This window comes from Pantherophis guttatus, chromosome 8 (genome assembly GCF_059756535.1).
Source record: "Pantherophis guttatus breed Tessera chromosome 8, ASM5975653v1, whole genome shotgun sequence".
NCBI lineage: Eukaryota > Metazoa > Chordata > Lepidosauria > Squamata > Colubridae > Pantherophis > Pantherophis guttatus.
This window is the reverse complement of record NC_142070.1, coordinates 24,738,247-24,759,115: the sequence shown is the minus strand read 5'-3', so window position 1 is coordinate 24,759,115 and position 20,869 is coordinate 24,738,247. Positions and strand designations below refer to the sequence as shown.

The 20,869-nt window shown below is 37.8% G+C and overlaps 1 protein-coding gene across 1 annotated transcript in view; it reads right to left on the bottom strand.

Annotated features, from left to right (window-relative positions):
- The window catches only part of MCUB (mitochondrial calcium uniporter dominant negative subunit beta), a 55,775-nt gene that overhangs the window by 791 nt on the left and 34,115 nt on the right, over nt 1-20,869 (bottom strand). The window contains exons 2-7 of the mRNA XM_034442265.3: nt 10,045-10,120; nt 8,864-9,034; nt 3,742-3,846; nt 3,346-3,506; nt 2,391-2,594; nt 795-911 (exon numbers count right to left, since the gene is read on the bottom strand). Of these exons, the coding sequence (XP_034298156.1) occupies nt 795-911; nt 2,391-2,594; nt 3,346-3,506; nt 3,742-3,846; nt 8,864-9,034; nt 10,045-10,120 (834 nt within the window). The remainder of the gene's footprint in view (nt 1-794; nt 912-2,390; nt 2,595-3,345; nt 3,507-3,741; nt 3,847-8,863; nt 9,035-10,044; nt 10,121-20,869) is intronic.

Below are 20,869 nucleotides of genomic sequence, written 5' to 3'. Positions count from 1 at the left end.
TCAAAATACTTAAAAGAGTAAAGAAGAAAAGGTCACAGAAAGGAAATGATTATACAAAAGTATATACACTGAATGAATGTGCTGAGGAAGCAAGAGAACCTGTGCATTTGTAATCATTTTGCATTAAATATACAGATGTTTGACAGGTCCTGACGCAGGGTAAGTGTGCTATGTAGCATGGGATAGTATTTTCTCTGCCTGAAAAAGGTACCTTGACTGCAGTTATTAGCAGCTGAATTAGTCTGTGCAAGACAGACTTAACACTTTGGCTAGATTACCATTTCTGGGCTTAATGACTGTGATTTTTGTGAACAAATGTTGTAACTGGATATTCTCCAAGCCATCCTTCATTAACTGGAAGATCTGAGTAAATTGGCAGGTTCCGTTTACAATCTACTAAAGCTAACCTATTAGCTTTTGCAGGCACCAAAGCAGATAAACTGTAAGATTTCAAATTTTCATCCCCAATACGCTAATAGCACCTACTATAATAGATGGAACTGGAAGAACTCCCACAATGTAACACGATTCCTTTCCTTTCTTCTGGAGGACTGTGAACATGCATTTAAAGATTTACTTTTCAGAAGTTAAGATTAAACTGCTTTCCACACACAAGAAAAGGGAGTAAAACTGCCAGTTGTGGTTGCAAATAATTGACTTTGAAAACATATTGAAGCTCTTTTCCATGATATCTTATGCATCCAATATCATGTACTCTCCTATTGTTGTGAACCATCCAGTGTTGGGTGGGAAGGTCATATAAATCAGACAGACAGATCTAGGACATTAATTACCTCTTCCAGGTCCTCTTTTAGCTTGTTATACAGAATCATATTGAAGTTCTGGCTTTTAGCTTTCCGGTGAAAATAATGAAGGAATTGCCTGTCTCGAGCATCTGGATAAATATAATCCTTAAAATGACAAGGGGAAAAAAACCAAGAAAAAATCAGTTTGATAACCCTGAATATCAATGAACCATACAGGAAATCTCCCCTGGCTCACGCGTGGAAGTCTGCAGAATACAAAATCTCTTTCAAGCTCAGTCCTTGATTTAAAATGAAACACGTGAGGCATTAAGTGGATTTGTAGATTTCATTAAGCCAGGTTTTAATCATGATACGTAATAACCCAAATTCTAATTGTGCTCAACAAGGCTATAAGCTTGGTTATACAAAGTGTTTTGTAACAAACGTTATTTTGTGGTGTACTAGTTCAACTATATCTCAAATACTAATACCACAAAATTTTAGAAAGGGTTTCTAAGGATTTACACTAAGGATTGATTTGCATGATCAGGTTTCTGTAGAAATAATTCTTAGTTGTTTTTTTTTTAATTTGATTTATATGCCGCCCTTCTCCGGAGACTCAGGGCGGCTTACAATGCGTTAAGCAATAGCTTTGATACTTTTGTATATTTATACAAAGTCAGCTTATTGCCCCCACAAACTGGGTCCTCAATTTACCTACCTTAGAAAGGATGGAAGGCTGAGTCAACCTTGAGCCTGGTGAGATTCAAACTTACAGTAATTGCAGACAACTGGTGTTAATCACAATGCTATCAGACTGCTGAGCCACCAGGCCCTAACCTGGTTAACGTATCTTGAATACTAGAAAACATTGTTTTCAGGATATGGCAATGTGTGAAGGACCTTGGGAGACAGGGTGAAGAGAAGCTGCCTAGGGAATGGTCAGATAAGAGACAGCAGAGCCCTCAACTCTATAATGTGCATTACAAGGGGCTCAGAAGATGCTCTCCCTAGTTTATTAGGTTGTAAAGGAGCCAGGAAATTTTACTTTCAGGTTTGTAAGATTCTATTAATATCGCTTTATAATAAAGTAGAATTAATTTACCTGGTTTTGTTTTCCGTTTGATCTACATGATAAGGCTGACATAGCTCATATTATGATTACCACAGAAGTAGTTCTTCTAACAATTTTTACATGAAAGGAAATGGGAACAGGGATAGCAGGACTTTCCTTTGATTCAACCTATTTTTCTTTAAAGCATTAGTGTCCCCAGATAATTGCATAAGAGCTGATATGTCTTTGTATTATTAAAAAGGCTAATTAAAAAAAAGAACGGAAGAGACTAAGATAATCACTCCTTCCTGCACAGCATCCACAAGATACATAAACCCCATTATTTTAGGTAGGTGGTACATTATAATAAGGTGATTTTTCAGGCTTGCAGAACCTGAAGCATTGGTGTCTTTACTGATCAACTGAACTCTGAACAATTTGCAGAACTTTTGAAACTAATACCCTACAACTGTGCTCTCAAAGGAAAAGTTAAGGATCCTCAGCATAATACTTCAAAGCCTTGTGCATATACATTTCAAATTTCAAGCATTCGGAACCAATTTTTGTTTATATCACCTTAAGCTCCTTACCTGCTTAGTAAGTACAAAGTACGCATAGAATGCCATGGCACTTCCATAAGTGATAAAGTAAGTAACAGGTTCCATAATGTCCCATGAGTAGACCCACCAGGTGAGCCAAGCCAGGGCTCCACCCTGAGTAGACATTAAGGCTAAACCAATCCATAGAAGGCGAGAAGTCTTTCCATCAATATCTGCTGCAATTCTAGCCTTCATCTAGGAACAAAAAAAGCTGTGTTACATTCCACAGTGTTCAATTATGCTCCTGTCAAATGGATTTAGAACTGCTGTATTCAAACTGATACTCCCAACTGGAATTTGGAATTCATCCAAATACATTCTAATAGTTTCTTAAGCATAAAGCTTCACATATAAATTCAATTCTAATATCAATAGCTACCACTTTCGAGGAAGATACTTCAGAACATGATCTGTGATGCAATTTTTTGTTTTTCTAGACATTCTTGGATAGACTTCCAAGCATTGTTTTACAATAATGTTATTCTCTGTAGACCTCATTTAGAAAAATGCAGCTATTAGATAAGATAGATTAGAGTTATTTTTTTACTGTGGGCACCATGGCACACATTAAAAATGAAATTGTTGCCTGAGCTCAAAGTATATGTCTACCCATACTCCTACATAACACACATATACCCATGCTACATACACATACATACATACATACATGAATCACTGTCCATTTTGAATACATATTAGAAAAAGGAAGCTTGAGAATTCACAAGGTTGATACTAGATAGAACAAAACTGTGACTGAATCTAGATGTTCTGCTTTGGATACCACGAAACCTCCTCCCAGAAATTAACAAGGAAAACAGGTTGTGAAGAGGATGTGTAGCGTCCCAGACAATAGTGCGGATTCTGCTCATGAAACAGGACAGATTCAAGATTTAACTTGCTGATTATCTATTTCCACAGGGCTGAATTTATTAAGAATTTTCCAAACCTGTTCTAAAGGGAGCAGTTCTTCCTTCAGAAGTTCCATTTTTTGCATTAGCTCTTTCTCTTTTCTTGTCTGGTGCTCTTCTAAGTGAAGGGCTACAAATAACTTATGGACTGTTGACTTGATGTCATCTATCTCTGTGGCATGCTCTTTGCTCATTTTATCTGAAAGAAGAATGAAGCTTGTGCCATTACAATTACTATAAACATCCATATGTTCAGAAAATCTCCAGGGAATTTTCTCCCTGCGTATCCTACACAATTTGTCCTCCAAGTGAAGTCTCAGTAAATAAAGTGGAATTAATTTCTGAGTAGATTCTTGGTTTTCACTGGATTTTAATTTTAAATAGTCTGATAATCCTTAAAGATTCAATTTCAGTGTGGTCATGAAGTTATGTACCTTTCAGTGGTGGATGTACATTATATTCTTCATTATTGACAATGAGTTTAAAATCATTCATTAGCAGAACTTCCATAGACACAGATTTTGAAATCCTGCTGCCATCTGCAGGAGAGAAAAGGCATTTCAGTCAAAGTAATAAAAGGCTACATGGATTTGTTTTAAAATATCTTACCATGTTCATTGCAGTCCGTGCTCTAAGCCAGCGGTCCCCAACCTTTCCAGCTTCATGGCCTAGCAGTGGTGGCGGTGGGTGGGATGGTTTTGTGCTCACACGCCCACCACTTGCACAAATGGAGCTTTGCTCACTCGCCGCTTGCGTGACCTGGTTCCCAACCAGGTACCAGGCTGTGGACTGGTACCAGATCATGGACCGGGATTTGGGGATCTCTGCTCTTAAGTAATCATACCTACAGAATGTTTACTAGATTAATTGGCTTTTACGCCAGTCCTATGACTAATTAAATCCATAATATGAGCAAACATGGATATTGGCACGTTTCTTCCAAGACCAATAGAATTTCTGATAGTACAGTTGCAAGAAAAAGTATGTGAACCCCTTGGGATTACGTGGAGTTTTGCATGAATTTGTCATAAAATGTGCTCTGAACTTCATCTAAGTCACAACAATAGAAAAACACAGTCTGCTTAAAATAATACTACACAAACATTAGATGTTGCCATGGTTTAATTGAACATAACATGTAAATATTCACAGTGCAGGGAGGAAAAAGTATGTGAACCTTTGGACTTAATAACTGGTTGACCCTCCTTTGGCAGCAATAACCTCAACCAAACGTTTCCTGTAGTTGCAGATCAGACCTGCACACGATCTGGAGTAATTTTGGACCACTCCTCTTCACAAAACTGTTTCAGTGTAGCAATATTCTTCGGATGTCTGGTGTGAATCGCTCTCTTAAGGTCATGCCACAGCATTTCAATCGGGTTGAGGTCAGGACTCTGACTGGGCCACTCCAGAAGGCGTATTCTGTGCTGTTGAAGCCATTTTTTTTGTTGAATTACTTGTATGCTTTGGGTCATTGTCCTGTTGCATCACCCATTTTCTGCGGAGCTTCAATTGGCGCACAGATGATCGTACGTTTTCCTGCAAAATGTCTTGATAAACTCTGGAATTCATTTTCCCATGACAACAGGTCCAGGCCCTCTGGCAGCAAAGCAGCCCCAAACCATGTTTTACAGTGGGGATGAGGTTTTGATGTTGGTGTGCTGTGCCTTTTTTTCTCCACACATAGTGTTGTGTGTTCTTCCCAAACAACTCAATTTTGGTTTCATCTGTCCACAGTATATTTTGCCAGTAGTGCTGTGGAACATCCAGGTGCTCTTTTGCAAACTTCAAACGTGCTGCAATATTTTTTTTGGACAGCAATGGCTTCCTCCGTGGTGTTCTCCCATGTACTCCATTCTTGTTTAATGTTTTCCTTATTGTAGATGTGTCAACAAAAATGTTGGCATGTGCCAGAGATTTCTGTAGGTCTTTAGCTGACACTCTAGGATTCTTCTTTACCTCATGAAGCATTCTGCGCTGTGCTCTTGCAGTCATTTTTACAGGACGACCACGCCTAGGGAGAGTAGCAACAGTGCTAAACTTTCTCCATTTGTAGACAGTCTGTCTTACCGTGGACACATGACCATCAAGGCTTTTGGAGATACTTTTGTAACCCTTTCCAGCTTCATGCAAGTCAACAATTCTTGATTATACGTCTTCTGAGAGCTCTTTTCTGCGAGGCATGGTTCACATCAGACAGTGCTTCTTGAAACCAGTAACCCAAAACAGGTGTGTGTTTTTAAAGGGCAAGACAACTGTCAGCAACACATCCAATATCATCACACTGATTGGAGTCAAGGTTGGCTCACTCCTGACTCCAATTAGCTCTTGGAGAAGTCATTAGGCTAGGGGCTCACATACTTTTTCCTCCCTGCACTGTGAATGTTTACATGTTATGTTCAATTAAACCATGGCAACATCTAATCCTTGTGTAGTATTATTTTAAGCAGACTGTGTTTTTCTATTGTTGTGACTTAGATGAAGTTCAGAGCACATTTTATGACCAATTCATGCAAAACTCCACGTAATCCCAAGGGGTTCACATACTTTTTCTTGCAACTGTATATACATATGCATTGGCTTCACAGAATAAGAGGAATGAGTTCAACTTTATGTCCTTTATGCTGTCACCCATTTTGGTTTCTCTGCTCCAGGCTACTGAGAGAAAACCCAACATTTTCCTTGTGGTATAATTAAGAAGAATTTATGTGGTTTGAGTCTTGACCAGTAAAACTTGGTACTTTCAACTTCTATGCCAACTTGAAAGTTGGCATATCCTAATCGACTGTTAATGTTCTTTTAAAATGCTATTTAATTTAGGTATTTAATATTGCTTCTATGAAGGAATCTCATCAGTCTGTCCTTATAGATTCCTTGCAGATACTGCAGTTAAGAGAGTTATGAAACTGAAGCCGAAGGCGAAAAAATGTCCAACTGTATTGCACATCCATGTTGGAAAGATTAACTTCAGTGGATGCTACAGAACAGAAAATTCTGTTGGGAGAAAGCCCAACAATAGAGGGTTTTTTTTTTCAGACAGTCTTAAAGGATAAGAAGGAAATATTTGAAAAAACAAACTAAAACAATAGCGTACATAATTTTTTTATGCATTCAGATCTTTCTTGCCTCCAGTGTCATAAAAGGAATCTTGAAAATGGATATGGAGATTGAACTTTACAAACTTTAAGTTTGTAAGGAAACTTACAAGCGTAGACTAATTGTCCAATTTTCTTTATTTTTTAGTTTCTCAGTGCAAGTGACTGTCTATTAGGAGTCTTTTTCTGATCACTTGCAATTTCATCTTTTAATTGGAGATATCTAGCACTGTATATGAGACAGATGCAAAATAATTCATGGGTAGGCATAATAGCTAAAAAGCTTGGGATAAAAGTCCCTCACTTGACATGTCGTGTATTATTGATATCCCAATGGCATAAAACTTGAATCTTCCTCCACTGGGGCTTTGTCTGCTGCCTAGAACTGCTTTCATGTAGAGAATGCAGCATGTGATGTCTGTAATCCAAGAACCATCAGAGTGAGACTACACAGAAAGTTGTATTTCACCGTGATGCAAGTGGTACAGTCATGAGTGCTCCAATCCTCATCATTCAAATGATATGAGCTAATGAATCAACCCAGCGTGCTACAGGTGAGTCAATGATTCTGCTTCTACCCAGAGCAGGTAACCTTAGAGGTCTTGTCTTTCATTAGCTATATGTGAGTAAAGAGTGCCAGTGATCCGGAAGGTGAGATAAGAGGCTAGCCTTCTAATACAAGCCAAGGCAATTGCATCAAGGGAAGCTTTTCTTTGAAGAAGATAAGTTGCTCTGTAAAATCCGTATCCAAGCATGCACAAGGCTTATCAACATGCCACCTACCCTGGAGAACACTTTCTTGTTCAATGCAGATGAATAAGATGGGCAAGAGAGATAATAAGAGGCAATCCCAACAAGTTTAGTTAGCCAAACTACCAACTGCTTAAAATAGGAGATCTGCATTCTCATTTTCTTCTGGCTACTATTGCATCCATGTAGAAAGCACCTACCAAGGCACTTCCAGCTCCTGGAAATGGATATTTCAGAGTTTATCATCTAGAATTCTCTCTACCAAGGGACTGTAATTGGTAATGATGTTCTGCTTCATTCTGGACAATACAGGCTAGCTGCTTGCCACCAATTGGTTTTAGCGCACAAATGCCAACGTGAAGTTGGTCTGTCAAATATCTACTACCTTCAGAATCTAAGTTCTGGAGTTTATTGAAGGAATTTTCTAAACAGAGACAGAATCCAATTTAGCATAGCATTCTTTTTTCTGCTCAAAAAAATGTTTTGCAGAGAAAAAGTGCAGATATGTTTTCAGCCATGAGTCCCTAGATCCAGGTATCCAAAAGACACACATTTAATGGTTTGGGATGACTAACTAATGACTAACTGCTATTCAAGTAGCTAGTAAGTAGGTGGATCAAGTCTAAGGAGGAACTAAACAACTGAAGAACCTTGAACAGCCTGCAGTACAGAAGTGAGCCTACACTGGAATTTGTCTTTTGATCTTGGACAAGCCCCATTAGTGTGTGGTTAGGGACAAAACACCTCTACTTTATTTGAAGTACAAACAAATGGAATAGAGGGGTTTTGTTTCAAGCTTGGAACTTTTTGCACACTTCTATAAAATGTGCACTCCGCTACACAGTTAGATTTGCATCCCTAAAAATTCAATGTAAGTGCTCTGTTTTTATATTAGCTCAATAGAACTCTGAATGAACATGTGAACATTGGTAGTCCTTAACTTGCAACCATTCATTTAGTGACCGCTTGAAGTTACAACAGTGCTGAGAAAGTGACCTACGACTGGTCCTCACATTAATGACTTTGGTAGCATTTGGACTCAAGTTGGGATCTTGAAGACTGAAGTTGTAGACCTGTTTTTAGCTAATCTCTATTCTATCCACTCTACAGTAGATGAAACTTGAGTAAACCTATTTTAAGAGATAAAAACTAAATATGTAGAGTCATAAAGTATTTTAACTTTGTTTTGACAGCAAGCATTTGTCTCATTTAATCACAAAAGAAAAATGAAACAAACAAACAATAACTGCATACGAATTCTGCTTAATTTCTTCAGGATAAATTGCTAATATTCTTATTTAATATATTTTCTTGCCTAACAAATGTTCTGGGATAAACACTATAAGTGGTCTATTATTATCTCTATAACATACAAAGTTAAGAAGTTAAATTTCATCTAACATTAACCGCAGATGTTCCTAACTATGAGTTTTTTTGCCATCTGTATATTTCCTTCCACTGTCTTATTCAGAGCTACCATTTATTTCATGCAACCCGTTTTTTCCCTTAGTGGTAAGCCAGTGAAAGGATGAAAAATGGAAAGAAAGTGAAGGAAAAGAACAGTGAGGGTTGAAGCAGATACATTTTAGTAGGTGTCCTGCCAGGATGTAACCTTGGCAGATTTCAAACATTCATAAGGTCTTCTAGATTTTGCAATACCTGGGAAAAGTTGGAACAACCTTGATTTTCAAAGTGATATCAGCATTAGTACCTGTTGTGAAGACTTCTACCTTTTCAATTGCATTATCTTCTCTCTTTATGTCCTGTAAGAAGGTGCCCACAGTTGTTAGCATTGGCTTGATAGTAAACTGGCAACGTTCTTTTCTTGATGGCATTGTAAGTGTTATCACAGGCAGACCATATTTATAATGAACAGTTACTTCTGCAAAGATTAAAAAGAAAGGAAAAGATGTAGGTATATGAATATGTGTGGGGCATACACTTGCATACATATGAACACTCCTGTATAATCAGGTTTTGGTGGTGGTGTTTTTTAAACAGCTAGTCAAGAGTTGAGGAATATTTTGGGAAAATTATGAAATTCAGCATATATTTCTTTGTGCCATTGATAAATTATCTATGAGCTCTTCAGTGAAGAGTAACATTCAATAATTTAAAGACTCAAACTGAGCTCAGCCCCTGCTGACTATATGATGTGTCACGTAGTTTTCTTGGCAACAATATGGAAATATTTTGCTAGTGCTTTCTTTCACAATAATTTTTCAACTTCCTGGATTATCGTACCATCTGGTAGTCTTCCATCTAAGTATTAAACAAATCTGATTTTTAGCTTGACTTTCTTTTGGCTAAGTGTTGGCATATGACATGGACATGGGTTCAAGTAATGACATTATTCTGGAAGCACATAGATGTAAATAGATCTAATTTACAAGGACATGAAACATGAACATTCAAGCTATACACCACAGTGCTTGCAGGAAAGAGATGTCTGTGGATGGACAGGAAATTGAATTTTACCCTAGCTAGAATTTATGTTGGAATCAGGCCTTCATGCTAGGCTAGGGTATAATGGACTCTAAACAAACCTAGGATTTAAAGGAGGCAGAACCTGCCAGACGTTAAACTATTAGTCTCAAGGCAGTATTAATTTTTGCCTTGCAAGCTTCCAAACCTCCAATTACAGCACCATAAACTATTCATTTTAATCAAGAGATATTCATACCTGTGGTATAAAAAGGTGTAAGCCCCTCATGAAAGATGAAGAGGGCACAAGAATGTTATTCCAGAAAGCAGTGAATATTTCAGAGCCAACATAAACTCTGCAGGATTCAAACTGCCTAAAATAAAATAGGAATATGTGGGGATACGCACCTTGAAATTGGTACTATTGGGATATTTGATATGAAGATAGCAATTAGTTAGAAACCATACCATCAGGTGGCACTAAAGTGCTATAGAGGGCTCTTCTGTGGTGCCTCAAATTTCCAGTTCGTCTCACCCACAGCATCTGGCAAAGAAGATTGATTCAGATATCATTGTGTTCAACCGAATACCTTCCCAATTATTTGGTTTTCTCCCATGGAATCCACTGTAGAAGACCAGATATCTATGAAGGATTCCCATTGTATAGCAGGATTTCATTGGCAGGGGTGTCAAACTGGCAGCCCGCGAGCATGGGTCACATACGGGCCACGCCTACCCCAGCTCCACGAAAGGAAAAAAATGTTGCGATATGTCACATGACACCGTGAGTTTGACACTCGTGCATTGAAGAAAGGAAGTTATAATGTTGTTGTGGTAATCAGCCATGCTACAAATCTTGTGAAAGCCAAACTTCTGGTGCCACATTAACCCATTAAATTACAAAGATTTCTGCAAAGTGATATAAAAGAAAGCATTCTAGGAAATGATGTGCAAAATATGACATTAAATTAATACAGGTATTAAATTAATACAATTTTTTCAGATCTTATTTAGCAATAAAGGGTGATTTAAGGTCAGTATAAACTGTGATGATGAAAGCAATGACAAAATGTGCTTTAGGTTGGAACAGATTTTTCTCCATTATTCTACTATGCCAAATTAGATACAGGTAATCTCCACTTAGCAACAGTTCAAAATTATAACAGACCTGCCCAGAGCTACTTACAACCCAGTTCTGAAGTTCCAAAGGTTGTACTTCCTGCAGTCATGTGACTGGGGACTTGGCAACTGACTCATATTTATAGCCATGGTCATTTGACTGCAATTTTCAGCATTTTTTTTTGCTGGTTCTGATATTTCCTTTCGGTTTCTAGAAAAAAGCTCCATTGAAGAAAACAGGTTCGTTTAATAACCACACTGTATAGGGTAAACCACAACCACCAAATAAAAGGTAAAATCAGGCGTGATCATGTGGTGATCTGTTTAATGACTGCCATGACTTATGACCATAATTCCAGGCTCAATTATTGTCTTAAGTCTAGGACAACCTATACATTGTGTATAGCAAATTTTAGGCATTACAAAAAATATATCAAGTCCTACCTATGAAAAAAAATCATTTTTCAAGTTGGGTCATTATAACTGTATTGGATTTCCGGGCCAATGTTCAAAAGGCCAATGAGAGTTGTAGCCCAAAACATCTTGAGTACTAAGGTAGGAAAGATTGCTGCATGATTGGAATATTCAAGTTAATCCAGTAAAAATCTGAAATAAGCTTCTGGAAAACAATTGTACTAGAAGAGAAGCTGTTCCATTCACAGACAATTAAATTTTTCACAGAAAGTTGCTTTGGAAGTGTAAGGAGTCAAATGACTTGAATGCTGCTAAGCAATTTTTCTTCTCATTGAATGCATATTCACAGCATCATAGGTTGGAAAGAATCTCAAAGGTCATCTAGCTCAACTCTCTGCTCAGTGAAAGAATTAATAGAGTGCCTCTGACAGATGACCTCTTCTATCTATAAAATAAAAAGGCCCTGAAGGATCTATTTTACCATCCGATGAGAAGGACAACAATAGGAGACTGCACAATGAAAGGACAAAATTCAACATAACTTAAAATTGAAAATTATTACTGAGGGGTTTTTTTAACAGCTAAACTCTCCACAGAAATATAAATTAAGCACCTTTTCTTGATTGATATTTAATAGAAAAAAACCAGGAGCCTGGCAGCACTTTTTCCAACTATTTTAATGAAGTATAAATTCTCAAGGATTGCAGTTCATTTCATCTGACACTCACTTATAGCTTTTAATAATTTTTTTAATCAGGCACTACCAGACTGATTTTTTCCCCCACCATAGATTAACAAGACTTTTCTCCTACAATGCTTTTAGTAGAAACTCATAGTTTCTGCTTTTTGACTCAATAGCCAATTTCCTAGGTTTATAGTATCTTGATATCAAATTTTAATATAGGGTTTTTTCATTTCATGCTTATCATCTTTCCAAGCAATAACCCATTTTTCTAATTAAGGAATGTAATAATAAATCCATTTGCTTTATGTAATTCCCATAAGGGTTAAGCTTATTTATTGCTTGTGAATTGTGCATAAAGATACACACCACAATTCATCATCTTGAATCTGATTTACAGTCTGCAGCCTCAAAGAAAAAGCATAGCATTTGAAAATTATTTTGAATGCCAGCATAGAACCCAAAGAAGAAACCATATTTTATAAATGTAGGTAGTACCATCTGAACTACAGTTAATGGAAAATGCTGTTTGGAATACAGGAGATCTGCAGCTGTGTAGAAGGTTGGAATAATCAGTGAATAGTATCAGTGCTGGTTTTATATACCAATCTCTAAGATACTGCTTCATCCTATATGATAATTGTAATGTTTGTAATGTTTCCTATAAAATACAGCAAGATTAAGGACAAATGAAGATTAAAGTATTATTTTTCTTACAGGACTTTTACTAGTTCATTTTACACCAACTTTTCTAGAGCTCACATTTGCACATGTTATATGTTAGATTAAAATTAGGAAAAGAATATGTTGAGGAATTGCATAGCAACTGTCCAAATGAAGTCAGTGACACTAACACAAGGTTGTATGTATGTACACACATACACACACACACCACACGTCATAAGAATGTATGTTAATTGAATTAACAGCCTGTAAAATAAAGTACTCATATTGATCTCCACCTATATGTACTACCCATTCCTTCACAGACTATATTTTATATACGAAACCATACAAATGTAAAACTTTCCCCTCTCTTTCTTTGGAATGGGACAAAATGCTGTGGCCAATCCTGCACAACCATCTTGCCACAGCCAACTTGCTGTGGGATAACTCATCATGATAAATGTTATCCGCCACTGTTTTTTAAACACTGCTTCCATTGACAAAAAATGGTAATAATGTAGAAGAAATAGTGGACAACAACATTTACTGTGTTGAGCTATCCCACGGGGATTATCCTGTGGCAAGTTCTCCTGTAGTGAGTTGTCCACAACGAGATGGCTGTAGTGAAATGGCCATCCTAGATTGGCTGCCATGAGATGGGCACAGCAAGTTGACCGCTGCGAGAGAGCCACAGCGAATTGGCACTGGCAAGTTGGCCGTGGCGAGTTGTCCACAGCAAATTGTCCTAGATCCTTCCTTCTTTCTGTACAAAGGCAGGCAGATGCAAGATAGGAGAAAAGCTGATGAAAAGGGAAGGAACAACTGGACAAAGATGGAAAGAAAAATGAGAAGACCTGTTTACGGATTACAAAAAACGTTAAATTTGCCAGGCAATCAGAATCTCCTAATCACAGCTAATCTTCAAAGCAATCTTCAAAGGTACCCACCTTTTGCAGCAGCAAGATTTCCACTCCTTAGTACCTCTTGAAAATTCTTTGTTTTTAACAGCTACTATTCTTATCTCCAAATTAAGTCTCTCAGTTCTCTGGTAATTATAGCAGATCATCATCCCAGACCCAAGGTCTGCCAATCCCCTACAGAGTGAGGATGGAGATTTAAACAAAATTGGCTGGGTTATATGCCAATTGGAGTGAATTGGATCTCCAATTTCGTTGTACTTGTCTATGCTGCACAGGAAGAGTTTTACTTCTAATCACAAAGAGCCCCTGTTGGTGGAAAAACTTCTAATTATCTAACATTTTGCAAAAAAAAAGCATAAATTTGCTGGGTAAGCAACTCTCACTCAACCTTAATTCTACACCAAACATCTAAAATTTGCTTATTGATTTACCCCCACCATATTTCATTTGGTCCATACTCTGCAACCAATAACTATCATTCTACATTTCATGTTGAAAAGGCACAAGCCTTTTATGACTTAGGAAATGAAAACAACCAGAGCATTATTACTTAATTAAATTTTTACTGTCACTGACTTACCTTCAATATTGCAAATTCAATACCTTGTAAAAACCAACCACTTGATCTTACAGGACAGTACAAATACAAGATTATATCAACAATAAATTTATCAGCAGGATAAAAAGGCACGCACAACGGCAGGGTAAAGATTCCTACAAATGTTCAGATAATAGGATTTAATTGTAACAGAATTCTGACCTCAAAGCTACCTTTAAGTGGTTCATTGCCCCTTACTTTACTTATTCACTGGGATACACTTATACCCAAATTTGATTTTGAATGTAAAAATTGGAACTGTTTCCCAAGAAAAAAAAGGGATGTAATTTTATTGCATGAATATTGTAATCATGGGAAATGAACATCTTTGCACTAAATATTGGGCTTACTCAGAGATTTATTATTTATTAAACATATTTTTATGGCTGCCCAACGGAGGGGCGCAGTGGCCTAGAAATGGAGTTCTCGCCTCACAATCAGGCCGTAAGTTTGATCCTAGTTGGTGGCAAATATTTCTGTTTCTGGGCGTAATTGTCTGTTAATTGTCCATTGAAAACTCCGTGTAGGCGTCAGGAAGGACAACCAGCAAGCAATACTCCACCCTGATGCAAGGGATTACAGGATCGTTAAAAGGTGGGGGGAAAGGCTGTTCAACTCATATACAGTGACTCTGAGAGGCTTACAAAATTAAAGACAGCACAAGAATTTAGATCACTTCCAACTGCTGAGGCTCCTAGCCATGACAAAAATTAAAAATAACGTAAGTAAACTTGAGCCAGTCAAAATTTTGATATTTAAAAAACAAACTAGCACCTAAATCTGAAGCCTCCTTTGAAGTCAGCATTCAACCAAAACATCTGTTCAGTGCTCCAGCCTTTGAAACAGATCTGATCAATACTGGATGAATACTAAGTGCCTTATTTTAATACGGAATCCAATTAATATATCATGAAAGATACAGAAAGAACCACATCCATGCACCACTTGCCCTATTTCAAATGCATGTTCTTGGCTGACAAATATAAACCTGCCCTAACATAGAGATCATACAATATGTATCAGGAGTTACTTATAAAATGCACATAATAGCTAGAATGATGAAGGGAGCTGCAGCTCAAAACTCTTGTTTTAATAATATTAGCCACAAAGGGATGCCTTCTGGGTTTTTTGCCGTCATAGCCTAAAACGGTTCTCATCCTGCAATGTCAAGCATCTATAGAGGTATTTTCCACAGCTTGAAACTCTGCATTGATATGCTTTGGATAGTATGGGTGCCATCATATTATTATCCAAATTTGAGGAGGGTCACTTCTGCTGATCTACTGAAGTGCTGTGACCAGATAAAAATACAAGCTTCTTCTCTTGTCTGGACTGACTTGTTGAAGTCTGCAATTTGTATTTCTGCAAATTGAAACAATAATGTTACTTTCTACCCCTTGAAGTTTCACAGAAAATGGATTTAACATTTTCATGGTATGCTTCTGGAGCACCTGAAAAACCTTGGAGGTGTAACCTAAGCATGTTCTAGAACAGGGGTGTCAAACACAAGGCCCGTGGGCTGGGTCTGGCTCGCAATGTGGTTGGATCTGGCCCACAGGGCTGGCCTGGAAAATATAAGGGGCTGGCCCGTGTGGCTTCGGCCCGGTCTATCCACGTTGCTTTGGCCCAGTCTACCCAATGTGAAGAGGAAATTGGGCCAGCATGGCTTTGGCCCAGTCTACCCAATGCAAAGAGGAAACATCGACCAGTGTTTCAATCTGGTCTACCCAGTGCGAAAAGGAAACATGCCAGCAGTTTGGGGAGTAGTATCAAGCTGGCCATGCCCCCCACCCAGTAGGCCTCAATCCCCACAAGATCAACCATAGCCCTGATGCGGCCCTCAATGAAATTGAGTTTGACACTCTTGTTCTAGGACAACTTGCTACAACCAATTCACCATGGCCAACTTGCCACTGTCAGCTTGCTAACACACCTCTATCAACTGGCTGGTGCCAACTCAATGTGGGACAACTCAACACAGCCAACTTGCTGTGGGGACAAATTATTGCAGGCAGCTGGAGGGAGAGTCGATTGGGCAAGTGAGCGGGAGGGCAGAGCCCGCAGGGTGTGACGAGAGGATGACCACGTTGGGAGAAGAAGAACTGGGCAGGTGAGTGAGCAGGTGGGCAGAGCACACCTCTACTGGGCCAGGCTCCATGCGGAAGAGGTGGGGGGCGGTGGGGACAATAGTGGCAAGGGTGGTTGGAGGGAAAGCTGGGTGAAGGAGCAAGCAGTTAGATAGAACTGGGGTGGTGAGCAAATCGATGAGTAGAGTGCACACCTACTCATCAGATTCAAGGTGGAAGAGGCTTGGTGAACTCTGCCCACCCACTTGCTCGCTGCACCCTGCATATTCTGTCCATCCCATGCATTCTGCACACACGCTCACCTGCTGCATCCCACCTACATACTCTGTCCATCTGCTCACTCACCTGCTGCATCCCACCCACATACTCTGCCCACCTGCTCACTTACCAGTTGCACCCCATGTGTTGTGCCTACTCCCTCTCTCAGCTCTTCCCTCCAGCTGCCTGTCACCATTGCCACGTCCACTGTCCCCACTCCTGGTGTTCGTCGCGTAGGCACCACACACTGCCCCCCTCACTCATATACCCCACCACTCTACCACCCGCTCGCCGCACCCACTGAGTTCTGCCCACTCGTGCTCTTGCCCGTCCACCTGGCTCTCTCTCTCTCTGGCCACCCATGATGAGTTGCCCTCACAATGAGTTGACTGTGTTGAGTTGTCCTGCAGCAATCCTGCATCAAATTGGTGGTGGCGATCTGGAGGCGATGAGTTTTCCCATTCTGCTCTCTGGGATCTCTTCTTTCTCTTTCTGTTAACAATCAGCATGTAGAGTATTTGCACCTTTTCACACTATGCTTTGCTGTGCTTCTATACTTCCTTTACCTGCGGACCATCCACTCTCTTTGAAGAAACACCACCTTCTTTTACTCAGCTGCTAGCTGCAGAGCTTCCAAACCACACATCTCTCCCTGTCTCCTCTCACATCTGTTTCAAGGTTGCAGTTTCATTAGCAACTCTGTTGTGCTGACTCAGGGGAACAGGCTCACATGCAAAGGGAAGAAGGCAGCACAGGTGCCTGCATTTTTCTAAGCAGCCTGCTCTTCTACATTTGCTATTTTTTTAAGCTAAGAAAATCCCATGTATCCAGTTTAGAAAGATTCTTTTGGAATCCTTCATTAACATTTCTATTTTAATTTTCATAAATAATTACATATTCTTAAGCAGACATGATTATACCACGGCTGCTCACCCCCTCATTTCATTTCACTTATGAACAAATTAAAAAGAGCAGTCCAATTCAATCACCATCCCACTTAACCTGGCTATAATGTTAACCATATTTCATTATTAAGAAAAAGGTTACTAAGTGATTTGATTTTACATATAATTACAAAGCATCAAAAAAAAAAAAAAGCTAGCAATTTAAAAAAGCAATGCAATAGAATAGTTAGCTTTCAAAAGTCAGCAGTCAATGTACATATTTAAAAAGTTATTTTAATAACTCAAAATATCAACACACTGAAAAATGGTTTTGTCTATTTTTATTTATCATCAGATTCAATTTTTAAGACTAACTGCTGTAAACACGTGCTTGTCTTCATCCTCTTAATAAGAAAAAAAATATCAATCTTTAGCTTCTAGTTAAATGAAACTGGCAAGGAATCTAATAACAAAATTAAATCCTGATGTCATTACACACTCTCTAAGACTTCTAATAGCATCTGTCCGCATTATGGGACCCAGCTGTACAGGACCATGCTTTGGACAGATTCCATGGGCTGCACTACACAAAAAGATCCTATCAAAAGATATCTATATTTTATCACTATCCACTTTCCTGCATACAGCAAATGCCAGTCCCTGAATGCTTTGAATAAATACAAAGGAATAAGCGGCAGAATTTGGCAAAAGGCGCAAAAGGTAGATTAGTTTTCCAAGTGGGTGTCAAAGATAATAACAAACAGCTAAAATCACTTGAGGATTTCTGCTTCCACAAGCCATATTCAGATTCCCAGTGTGACACATACTAGCAGATAAAAAATGACTGTTTTCTGTTTTGTTCAAAATGAATGAGAGAATATAGCTGAATGCATGCACCACAGCAAACATAAATTAATAGGTAATAAATAAAAGAATACTAAAACTAACCTGTGTATGAAGAAAGAAATACAAAACACAATGAATAAATTAAATATCTAATTCTGTAAAGAGGTTTTCAACGGTTCATAGTTGAAATACACAATTTCAATATGATTTCCCTAATTTATTTATTAAGTAAATATAATTTGAAAGCTGTACATCATGTTGTAATATGTATACACATCCACTTATATTACTACTTCCATAGAAATAACTTAGTCTTTTGTATAATATTATGATAAATAATTTACCAACCTTATTCATCATATAAAAAGGAATGGGTGTCTAGCAGTGCCTAAGCCTACTTTTTTGTGGCCCCTGGAGTCCTCTTTCATAATGATTGCTGAAAATTAAGGATACGATGAAAACAGGATTATGCCAGATATTTATTAAGCTTAAAATGCTGTAGGATTATTTGCTGTACTTCAAGCAAAAAAGGCAAAAGATCTGAATTTGTTAAGTTACTAAATTGGGGTGCACAATTTTGGTGACCAAATCCTGCACTCAGTCTTTAACTGGTGTACTAGACCCATGCTCCAAAAAGTGAAAAATAGACCAGGAAAAATAACCATTTTAATTAAATGTATTAAAACATAATTATTAGTATATTAGCAGTATATTTAATGATGTTTCCATGACTGAAGATATGTGTGTGTCTTATAAAGTGCTTTCAGGGATATATGCTTTGTATTTGTATTAGCTTTTCCAGATCTCTCTTACTTTGAAATCTCATTGGCTATTGCTAATGCAGTTTTCTACTTCTTCAACAACAACAAAAAATCATAAATGATTGTTTATTCTTATTTCTTCAAAATAGCTCTTCAGTACAATCTTCTAATCTGAAGGGGAAGGAAGCTAATGCCATTACAGTTAACATTGGAAGAGATAGCATTTGACTATTTTGAAGATACAAAAGAAAGACTGATAGCCTGAAAACTGCTCTCTTCTCATTTCTACCGATTATCTCAATTGGCTTTAAATGCAAAGAACATTAATTAAATGAAATTGAGGAGCCTTGCATTAATATAAAATATCTGAGCATTTGAGAAATACTTTCAAGAGAAGCAACCTGCAGTGGTTTCCACTTATTGCTAAACTTCCATGTATATCCAGTTTTCATCTAGGTCATACCTTTTGTTGTCCACACACAAATTCTGTGTCATATTGAATCCTATCCCTTAGAGAGGAAGGGTATTGTTTCTTTTTTTGCACATCAAAAAGATTTTGCCTGTCAGTGAATTTCACATACAAATCAATAACTGTACATCTGCTTATTTCAGCTATCTCACACTTTTTCAACCAAACAGATAAGGGGTATGGTTATCTATTGAAGGTTGACTGTTGGTTCTGTGAATCTACACATCTCTCCCATAATCACAAGGATGTCAACTACTGTAATCAATTATGTCTGTGACAGGCAAATATTTTTTGGAGGTGACATTTTTAACATACATGGAGGGCAAATAAAAAAGATAGGAACCAAGACATATTGCTAAAACTATTCAAGAAGGTTAAGAAATGGATCAACCAGGTCCATACATCACATTAAATTATAATGTGGTTTTACTTGATTTTATGAACTCAAGCTACTGTGATTTGCAAACTAAGGTTTATAATTTCATGCAATTTATTCAATACATCATTGTCAAAAGCAATTGTTTTAGCACAATATGTGAACCAAGCTATTAATATCCAGGCTGTACATACTCGGGAATATAAGGAAGCCAAATACTGCAATGAATGCTTAGTCATCTGAAATTCTGAAGAAATCCTGAAAAACAGTATTGCCTTACAAATTAAATACACAAATAAATCTTTATCAAAAATGTACAAAACATTGGGGGAAAGACAGAAAGCTGTCTTTCTATATAGCTCACATCATCTTCCTCTGAAATAACTGTTCATCATCAGCAAGACTAGACATAACCTGGAGTCATTAACAGTTGGCGGTAGAAGACAACACAGCTTGATACCACGTTCTAACAGACACAAAGAAGGGTAAACAAAAATCTCAAATTGAAAACAACCATTTCAAATATCAAAAACCTACTTCAAATATGAAATATGTTGACTCAGTCATCTGGGATATAATGATTGACCCAAGGTAATCCAAAACTCTGGCCTTTCCAGCTCCAGTCTGTACTAGGCATTTCAGTAATATCAGTTTCTCAGTATAATATTAATTGTACTATACTTAATTTTTAGTGTTTTTAATAGGGCCTTTCAAATAAAACTTTTCCTATCCTGTTTCATACTACATTGAGCACAAATTGCCAAAAATAATTAGAATGGAATGGAAGAAGGGAGGGGAGGGGAAGGGAGGGGAGGGGAGGAGAATAGTAAATAGTAAATTTGATGATTTTTTCTGATTGTAGTTACAAAAATTCTTATTGTTTGAACTTAAAAAAAATTCCTATGGAAATTCATACGGATTTTGATGCAAATTTCTCCTATAAGTGTATTTTAAAAACACATTTAGAAGAATTTGGTATGTTGCTTTCATTGATACACAAGTAGTCCTAATTTACAACACTTAATTTAGTGACTATTCGAAGTTACAACAGCACTGAAAACAGTGACTTATGACCGTTTTCACGCTTACAACCATTACAGCATCCCCATGGTCATGTGATCAAAATTCAGATGTTTGGCAGCTGGCTCATATTTATAACGGTTGCATGGGTCATATAATCCTTTTGTGACCTTTTGACAAGCGAAGTCAACAA